This window comes from Centroberyx gerrardi, chromosome 9 (genome assembly GCF_048128805.1).
Source record: "Centroberyx gerrardi isolate f3 chromosome 9, fCenGer3.hap1.cur.20231027, whole genome shotgun sequence".
NCBI lineage: Eukaryota > Metazoa > Chordata > Actinopteri > Beryciformes > Berycidae > Centroberyx > Centroberyx gerrardi.
Window position 1 is genome coordinate 14,299,414 of NC_136005.1, and position 10,353 is coordinate 14,309,766.

Consider the following 10,353-nt stretch of genomic DNA (forward strand, 5'->3'; position numbering starts at 1 on the left):
CATCCCTGGTCGTACAATAGAGGGGGAATCACATTCATCCGTTAGCCACAGGAAGCCGATGTGAAAGCACTTCTTACCTCTGACAGGAAGGTCTGTGCTGATTTCTGTGCGCCGACGTGCAGCAAATACTCATACACATATAAAGCTAACCTGGAAAACAGAGACAGGGATGGGGAGAGAGAGGGGGGGGGGGGAGAGAGGGAGAGAGAGAGGTCAGTGCTCAGATTCACATTCTTTACACTTCCGTCAAACTGTCCATTTGTTCTTCAAACCTCCTCATTACCCTCTCGAACACGGTGCTCATTTGAAAGACTGACATGATCGCGCAAGTGCGATGCACAGAAACACGGGGCCGAACCTTTTCAAAATGATGCAACGCACTTGTTTCCTTGCTTGATCCCTGAACGCACGGCACTTGGACACATGATTTCCATCCCAAGTAGCCGATCAACTGGGGGAAACTCCAACAAATGTGCACAATTGGCAGAAAATCATCACTGTGTCATTTGAGACGGAGCTTGGATAAACAGGGTTTTACTGTATGAAGATCAGATACGCTATAGAGGAGCTGTGATTGTGTGATGTAAGCTCTCCAGTCCTGAGCTAAAGAGCCTCGGTGGCACTCGGCCATATCCCTGTGGTTTTAGGAACTCTGCTGTTGAGGCATAGAGGCTGAAACCAAAACAATGTAGACACCGACAAAAACAAGAGAAGAGGAGACAAAAAAAAAAATCCTCAGACGTGGCCGGACATCGCCACACTGCCTGTTGGATTTCTGTTGTTTTTGGTATCATTTTGATGTCTCTCTAAGTGTTGGATGACAGATGACCCCCCCCAAACACACACACACACACGCACACACACACACACACACACACTCTCACTCTGACTATTTTTGGGGGGAAAAGCGACCCCTTGTCCCCTCACAAGCAAAGAGGAACCACTCAGCATTTACTATAATGCAGTACTGGACAGACACCATAGCAAACAGTCTTCAGGTCTGAAGCGGAGCACAGGGGAGCGGCTGTGTTTTGGGTATAGTGAGGGACTGTTTTTATGCTGATCACATGCATCAAGGCCGGAGCAGACACAGAGTTACGATGTTTGGGTTGATGCTGGATGATACTGAATGAATCAATAATGAGCCGGGCCAGAGTTGAACAACCTGATTCTTCATCTTCTCAAAGATATCATTGGATTTCACCGCAATGTCTTGACAACCATCTGCTAAAAGAAAATTATCTCCCCCAGCTGGTCCAAACCAGTTTCGACTAGCATTAGACATTAGATGTTATCGCCTTATATATTTCTCACTGTTACATCAGATACAAGTGTATCAACGCCCACTTCAGATATGTAGTGTAAACATGTTTTACAAAAAAAAAACAAGATTTATTATTAGACACAGCTTTTCATCTAGTGTGTGTACGCCTGTGTCTGTGCTGTGTGTGTTATATGTGTGTGTGTGTGTGTGTGTGTGTGTGTGTGTGTGTGTGGGTGGGTGGGGGAGGTGTTTCTGTTTAGAGGCCTCACTACTCAACGGACAGGTCAGGGATTGCAGTCGCAGAAAAGGATTGTGGGAGGCTTCACATGAGTAGCCGGTAAGAGCAAATTGCTGGCTGTAAATTTTTAATATTCCTCTCATATGGAGTGACTGTCTCAGTACCGTAAGTGAAAGTGATCAACAGTGTTTTTTTGCTTTTTTTAGGAACAAGTCTGCTACATTTAATTACGAGTTGTCTGAGAATGTGAAATTGCCATGTCATCCATAACATGAAGTGCGCTACAACTGCTGTTTTGTTCACTCCAGAGGTTTTTATTTGTGCCAAGTATGGATGTTATATGAGGTTTGTCTTTTTTCCTTGTATTCTCTGAGTGTTTTTCGACGCTCATTCATAACAAGCACAATGCTGACAAAACCATCAGCCTGCGTCTACCAGGATACATTCCCGCTCCTTCAGCCTGAACAGTTCAGGGGGCGTTTAGGCTCCCCGGGTTCTGGGTAAAGAGGGGAGTCAGTTAGTGTAAAATGTAAAAAGAGGGCCTCTTTGCAGTGTGAAATACCCAGCGGCAGGCGTCAGCTCCTATACACCCCGTCCACACTGTACAGGATCGAACAGAGATTCCCATGAGCACTGCAGCGATGAAATTTTCATGGCGGAGCCTGGTGTGATCTGAGGGGCTCTATGCCCCAGTGATGGGCACCTGCCCCGGCTGCAATACATTATTTAAAAACACTCATTCAATCCAGGCTTCAGGGGACACCTTTTGTTACTCTGTCAGAAGCAGTAAGTGTAACTTGGCTGAGGAGAAGACTTTCTGTTAGCTGATGGAGCAAGGCCCGAGGAAGGCCAGGTAGACGGAGGCAGATAAAGGGGAGATGGGGAGTCGTGTTGGAGCTGTGCTGTGCAGCAGAACAGGGAAACTGAAGGTCAATGACTGAACTTTCCCTCTTTGTATGTCGTAAACCTGCCTTTCTTCCCTCTGAACCTGTACTGCTGACATGCGTCATTCAGGAATAAAGAGATGAGACACTTACAAGACACGCCACAAACAGATCAGAAGGGCAGTCCACTCCACATCTTGTATTTTCCTCTGCTACGCATTTGTTCACTCACTCTCCGCTCAGCCAAGGAAGGCCAAAGATGAAACTTAACAATAAAGCATGTTGATGCAAATTACATGATGAGAGGCAGGAGATCAGTCTGAGAACTGCCACCCTGAGTGGGAGGAAGAGCGTTTGACCCGTTCTTTGACTGCCGACTTGTTATCAAGGCTTCTGTGATGAAGCTCGTCTGTACACTTAAGTTAAAAGAACCTTCCACCCTGCCATGCTGGATGAGTCTGTTGTCTCTCTCTCACGTTCTCCCTCTAAAGCTGGAGGACATTTGGGCCAGTCTCCATCCTGTAGCAGCGAGGCAAAGGGGGGGGGGGGGGGGCTCACAGCACCATTCCTAATCTTCATCCCCTTTCTCCCACCTCATTCTCTCGCCCCTCATCTTGTCCGGACTAACCAACACTTTGCTCCTTGTCCACACATCAAGGAGATCTCTCCCACCGCCTCATCCCCAGGAAACACACCTGACATCTAGCCCCGGGCTGCCCCATACAGCCTCCCCTCGCCTTCCCTCCCCTCCAGAGACAAGGGCATCTCAGCTTAGTTTAGCCAGCTAAAGCACAGACAGTTAGCAAATTAACTTTCCTGTCTTCATTTCAATAATTCACGAGCCAGAGCTTGGGCAGGGTTAGATAAGGTATGCATGGAGGAAGTGATGGAGGAGGTTTAAGCAGGCCGGTTATTGCATCCATTTTCATACAGAATCTACATCTTTCACAAATGTATAAAGATGTATAGCATGCATAATTGATGTATTCAGTGACATATTGAAAGCAATGTAAGAGTAACTGGATAAAAACACTAAATGATATAAAAAGAGTCCTGTGTGTGTGATGGTGAGCGGGTGTGAATGTAGTGATACATCACTTGAAAGTGAATGAGAGAGAATGGATGCCTGTTGGAGACACCTGTGATACTGTAAAGCCATTTCAGTAAAGCTTATTCCCAGTACACACACTGTTTATATTTGCTTGGCTTTGTTATGGCAGTTCCTTTGTCAAAACAAATCAGTGTCAATAAGCAGGGTGTAAACACGCATGGCTTTAGCCATGGGTTAATCCACACACGGTCACACACACATGCACCCGCACACACACACACACACACACACACACACACACACACACACACACACACACACACATTCACACACACACGCACACACACGCACATACATACATGCATGCACATACATACAAAGCCTGGTGCACATGTGCAGTCCCACCCCTACCTCATCTCATTCTCTTTCTACCACCAGCTAGCCTCCACAATTGACAAACTCACTTGCCAGAAAATGCTAACAGCGTCTTCCAACTTGTGAGGTTTCAATGTTTGATAACTTGTTCATTTCCGCAAAGTTTGATTTTGACAGGAAAAAATGCTTTTCAGTCAAAGAGGCAGAGAAGAGAGATTTATAATGATTTGTGAACAAAGGATAAGAGGTTATATTGACATTGCTGACATATTTTTGTTATCACCAAAGCCTCCTCCCGCAGTCGTTAACGAGGGCAATAATGTTATGTACCTTATGTACCAATAAAAATGAAATAAGTTTAAATTCAAAACCTGAGAAAGCAACATGTTTTTCTGTGTCAAAAGAAAGATTTATCTTTAAGACAGCATGAAGAATATCTCTATTCTCTGTTCAGATAGATGCTTTTCTCCTTACACTAATAAAAAACATACACAAGCACTTAAGGCCTCCATGCTATGTTGCCAAACTGATTAACAACTTCAGGCACGTAGCCTCAATATTTATACTGTCTCAGTTATTTCAAGTGAGAAAACTAACAAATTTGTGCAGATGCACCAAAAGCATCCAACGAAAGGCAGCATTAATTGACTGTTGACATATCTGAATGAAAACACAGTCAGTCAAAGGGTGGCGGAGTAAATCAGGGGTTTCTTTACTGCTAGTGCAGTGTTTCTGACTATGTGAGTGTGCAGTTCTTTATGCTTCGCTCAAAAGGCCAAAATGCAGATGGCAGAGCCATCTGTGTAGAATCAAAACCATGCATTCAGACCTGAAGATCTCCATTAAACTGCATGTAAATAGATGGGAGGAGCAAGAGGAGGAGTGGAGGATGTAAAGAAGCCCGCGTTCAAAACAAACTGATTAACTTTATACTAGAAGTTCTTTCCCCAACAAATCCAGTAACACTCCAAATAGCACAAAAAAATAACTGTAAACACAGAATATTCAAAACAAATGTAGGGAGTAGGATTCTGTTGGAAACTGAGGACAAGCTTTAACAAATACAAGATGTTTGATCAAACTATTGAAATTTTTTGTGAATGGCACCTTTTATTAAGATGCAGGATTCATCAGTACACATTTCAAAGAGGTTCCAATTACTAAATAATGAGGTGACATTAATTTTGAAGCTGCTATATTACCCCTGTTGAAATCAAATTAAATAAAACTCTGAAAAAAAGTGTGGAGAGTAATTAATTTTTTTGGTCACAAGGGCACCCAATTCTACCTCTACCGTTTTTTCCATTTCTTCTTTATTTATTTATGTGCATATTTATTTATCTTTTTTCACAAAAATGTCTGATTACAATGATTCTCCTCAAGGATGCGCAAAAAAAGAAAGCCACATCTGAGCTCACCACCCCACCCATGCCTCCCACCTGTGATCTCAAGACAGCAAGACCGTGGCGACTGAATTCCCATTCTATAGCGAGGCCTTGGCTGTGTGATGATGTGTGTATTATATGTTGTATTTCAGCACAAACAGTTGGATTCAAGCTGGTTTCAAGGCTTTAAGAAAAAGAACACTTCACTGTACACACACACAATTTCAGTGTCACACTCACAAACACACACACACTTGAGACGGTGCACTGGTACACTCTGTACACCGAACCTGAGAGCTTTTCTGCCATGGTGCATCAATGCGATCCCACTCTTTCCAGATGTTCTGTTAGGTGGCTGCTAACTGGACTTGTTTGCACTGGCTGAAACACTCTGTACGCTGTATTTCACTATGGTACAGGTGGTAATGAACACGTGACTTTGGCATGCTATGCATCAAAAGTTCAGTAGAGGAGCATTCGCTTGTTTTTAACTTATTGGGTAACGGAGCCTACTACTGCAAGCCTATACACACACCAAGTCGCATAGCACCAATGCAATGTATGAAACCTGAAACATCCAAACTGAAATAAACAGAGCATCATTATCTAAGGCTGTGCAGGGAAGCAGCTGCCCAGGATCGCAACGCCAACAGTTAATAGGAACCATGTAGCGCCTAAAACACGGACAGCACTGCAGCACATAAGCTAGGCCTTTATCACAACTGCTAGAAAAATAAGAAAATCCCTAAATCCACTCTCTCGCATCGGAGCTGAAAGAGACGGTCTTTTAAAAAAAATGACTGTTTAAATACAGTTGGGGTTTTTTTTATGGCCATTGGCTGTTCCACAACTTCCGCAGTGAGGTTACACCTTATTTTTCCAAAACAGCGTTAGCAGCTAGCTGTCATTCAAAGTGTCACCATGTTCCCAACAAGAGCAAACCAGGATGTTGTTAGAAAAAAATGTTGTAGGCCTCTGTGTTTTCAAGTATCTGTATGTATCTGTAAAATTTTAGGAATATACTGACACACTACTGCCAAAATTTTTTTTATTTCAACGGAATTTACTCAAGCACAGTGTAGGAATTACATGAGGAAGCATAACATAAAACACATTCATCTCTTCATCTCCATGCTCCACCAGTGGGTCCAGTGTAGCTCACATGCCTTCCCTCACCCTCGCCTTGTCTGATTGGCTGCTTCGAAAACACCGCCCTGAACAAATTGCATATTTTGCATTCTACCTCTTCTTCTCCTTTCACGCAGTTTTGTGTGAGCAATCTGGCTGCGGTTTTGTGCCACTGAGTTGAAATCAAAAGGATGATGAAAAGTTTAAAAAGGCACACGTTTACACATTACTGGAATAATATAATTTCTGGGGACACAGTGATAATGCCCGCTAAAGTCTTCCATTGGAGATCAGCTCCAATGGAAGACATTAGCGGGCATTTAATGTCAGCTCGAGAGAAGTGATTTTTTTTCTCTTTTCTATTTTTTCGGAGAAGCAAGGTGTAAATGTCAAACAACTGCTGAAAATTGATTCTAGCCGTACTTTTTGAAACCAACACACAGACAAATAGAAAATCTATATTATTTAAATATAGATTATTTATTTATTAGTATATAAGTTGGAAATCAAGCCTCTGGCCCTGAGCTGCAGGTGTGATGTCACAATGTATCACAGAGTCTGATTTAACCAGATACAAGTCCATCCGGGCCTCTCTCTTTTAAATATCTGAATATGTATATGCCTATATGAATATGTAAATATGAATATGAGCTAATTCAGCGATGCATTCAGACAGCTGTTGTGAGCTCCACATTTACAAGGAAACATGTGTTGGCCCTGTGGGGCAGGTTAGGGCGACAAGACAGGTGAGAGGGAAAGGGCAAGCACCATCCGTTCTGTCTGGACAATACCTATAGGCCTATGACTCAGACACACACACACACACACACACACACACATAAACTGAACTAAATATAAAGGTTTAAAGAAGGGGATGTTTACTGTGGACTTTCTGCTTTGAAGAGGTGGAAATAAATACAAGCAAACACATTGAAATGGCAAAAAGTCAGGAATGTTGTTGCTTACAAGTAGCCTTAAAGCAGAAACACGCATCATTTTTAATTTTTGAAAGACGCGTATTCCTTATTTGAGTTGAATTATTAATCTGCCTAGAGTATCAGTGGAAATACATGCTGCCTCTGCACTGATTTCAGTCCCAATAACACATGGAAAATGGATCATAGTTGTTGAAGAAGCATGTGCAACCAAAAACACAGTTTGAAAACACAGCATTCAAATAATCCTTGTATTAATCTATTGTTTTCAATGTGCTTTCAGTGTTGCTGCTAGAGTTACTAGGCTGTAGCGAACAAACAGGTGTAAAAGTAGCATAATGTGTACTGATGGTTCATATTCAAAGTACTATCAAAGCATCATATGCTGGTTCAAAGGTCGCTCTGCCTGCTGTTCATAAAACCACATGGGATTGTTTTCATTTAGGATTCAGCCCTCTGCCTAAACACAGACACACACACACACACGCACACACTCACAGTGTACACAGTGTGCTACTCAATTTGCCAACAAAGTGATATGAATACAAAGTGAAATGAAATGTTCATGGCACTATGTACAAAGTGGTATTCAAGAAAGCTTAAGCAAAATAATAACATCTCTGGGAAACTCGAATCAATTGAATATGACACGTAATGTATCAAAAATACAAGAGAGTCTCTAAAGAAATTTTGTTTCTGTTACTAATGTATGAAATCCTGTGTAACAACAGAGGCTCTCAGGAGCTGACAGTGTCTTTAGATTACAATTCCATCTCAGCAGGGATCTCTGCTCACTTCTCTAATCACAGACTGTTTAGTGCTTAAAAATAGCAAATGGTGATAAAAGACTACCTCAAACATCCTTGCTGATCTAAAGTGCTATGATGCAAAGAAGGTCCAACTCTTTCAGTAATCCCACAGAAAAAAAAAAAACATTCTGGGTAACTAACATCGAAAGAAAGAACAGGAGATGTGAGGCAGTGTAAAGCCAAGCCTCTGAAGGATAATGTCATTTAAAAGTTTCACTGGCTTTTTGCCTTTATGCAAAAGCTTGAACACAACCACAGATGTTCTAATATCTAAAAAATGAAAATCGGATAAAGTACAATATCTAACAAAAAGCAAAATGTAATTGCACTGTATTTAACTCAGATGTACGCTACAGTGATTTGTTAAATATTCCAAAACACAGCCATCAAGAATTACATATGATCCAATCAGACATCAATCAATCATGTCCAATATTATAAACACGACCTACTGTAATAATAACAGCTAATGTACAGGGCTGCATGACTGAGTTGCTCTCCTACATGTGAGTGGATGCTAAAAAGTTTACCACTGCTGTATGACTACTGAATGGGACAAAACTTTTCTCTTCAATGCCAGGTTTGATTGCGCCGGCATTACGCTTCAAAATAAACAGCGATATCCTAAGCAAGCCGGGCATTTCTATTACATTCACGAGCCTCTGAAACACGTAATAATAAAAAATATAAAGAGCTTCATCTGCTAAAGTTCACACGAGACGTCCGTGCAGTCTATCCGTAGCACCGACAAGTAAATAAACCGACACATTTCCAGTCAAGAAAAAGGCGAAATCAACCTTGCTGCAAAATGTGCTTCTTCGACTTTTATTGATGCAGGAGCGCGTTGTAATATATCAAAAAAATATATATAACGTGCTGCTACATTGTTACTCCGCAGTAGGTTGCATGGACAAGTCCAGAAGTCTCCTGTCCGGTGTGTGCGTTTGCACAAACACACAATATTAGTAAATATCCTCTGCAAGAACGCAAAAGTGCAACCAAGAAAGGTTAAAAAAAAAAAAAAAAAAAAAGTTAAAGAGACGCACCTCTAAGTGGTGGAGGTGGGGGGGGGGCACCGCACTCAGGAGCGCACTTAAGTACAGTACACACCTTTTAAATTACAGTACCTAGTTTAGAAAGTTGGACTTCCCCCCCGTCACAAGCAGGTAAAACTCTTAAATAGTGCATAATTCACTTACTTTTCTCTCGCTTGGCTATCGGAAGGGACGACAGCTCCTTTACCTTTGGCGTACATGCTGGATTCTGTTTTAAGACTTTTACCCCACTCAACACCTGTCAAAGAAAGCAGCCAGGAAAACGCTCCATCTCCATAGCTACCCCTTTAGTGTTTTTCCTCCCCCCTCCTCCTCCTTCTCTCTCTCTCTCTCTCTCTTTTTTTTTTTTTTTTTTTTTTTACATCTCCAACATTGGCCACAAATCAGGCACAGTTTCTATTGGGGGGACTTGAAACCGTCCTCTGTTGGATTTTTTTTTTTCCCCTCCTCAGCCGCTCTTCCGCAGACCCGCCCGTCCTCCCTCTGCTGCGCAACGGTGGGGGCTCCTTAAAGGGAAACGCACACTTCTTGTTTACTGACCTCAGAAACATGAGGAGAGAGAGAGGGAGGGAGAGAGAGAGAGAGAGAGAGAGAGAGAAAGAGAGAGAGTGAAAAGCAGGCTGGGTAGAGGCTCTGCACTTTGGGCCCTCTTTTTGGGCAATTGGTAAATAGCTGTTATGCTTTTTCCCCCTCAAGAAATCCCAAGACTTTGTCTCCAAGTGCCATCAAAGGTTTTGGGGGGAGTTCATTCGCACTAATGAGGACACACTACCCTAATTTTTTTGGATATTTGCACATATTGTTACCCACAGGGGTGTAGTGGAGCGTAAACCCGCGTAAACTCAGTTTTACCCATCTTTTTTTTTACATTTCTGGAGTAAAGTGTACCCACCTTTTTAGGGCTGGCATGAATCTTTATGATAAATTCGTAGCGTACATCATGGCAAGTAGTGTTGAACTGATGTAAGTTATAAGAAGATAGGGCCTAAGCATGAATTAGTGGTTTTCTGAACATGTAATTGATTTTTGTTTATGCTGTTGGTTGTTTTCCTTATGATAATCACCAACTGGAGGTCGTAGTTTACCCACCTTGTTATTCACCATTACTTCACTGATTACCTGAGAAATAATCATTGTTGATGAAGCGATGATGAATTCAGTTTAGACATAAGCAACTGAGGTTTACTGAACCAAATCTGATTTCCAAGCAGCCGAAGGAAACGTGTTCT

At 42.2% G+C, this 10,353-nt stretch overlaps 1 protein-coding gene across 2 annotated transcripts in view; it reads right to left on the reverse strand.

The window, feature by feature from the left end:
- Positions 1–9,536, reverse strand: part of ssbp4 (single stranded DNA binding protein 4) — a 76,002-nt gene extending 66,466 nt beyond the window's left edge. For both annotated transcript variants that reach the window (XM_071921893.2, XM_071921894.2), the window contains exons 1-2: positions 9,269–9,536; positions 78–150 (exon numbers count right to left, since the gene is read on the reverse strand). In XM_071921893.2, coding sequence (XP_071777994.1) covers positions 78–150; positions 9,269–9,324 — 129 coding nt within the window. In that variant the 5' untranslated portion in view covers positions 9,325–9,536. The remainder of the gene's footprint in view (positions 1–77; positions 151–9,268) is intronic.
- Between the last annotated feature and the right edge of the window lie 817 nt (positions 9,537–10,353).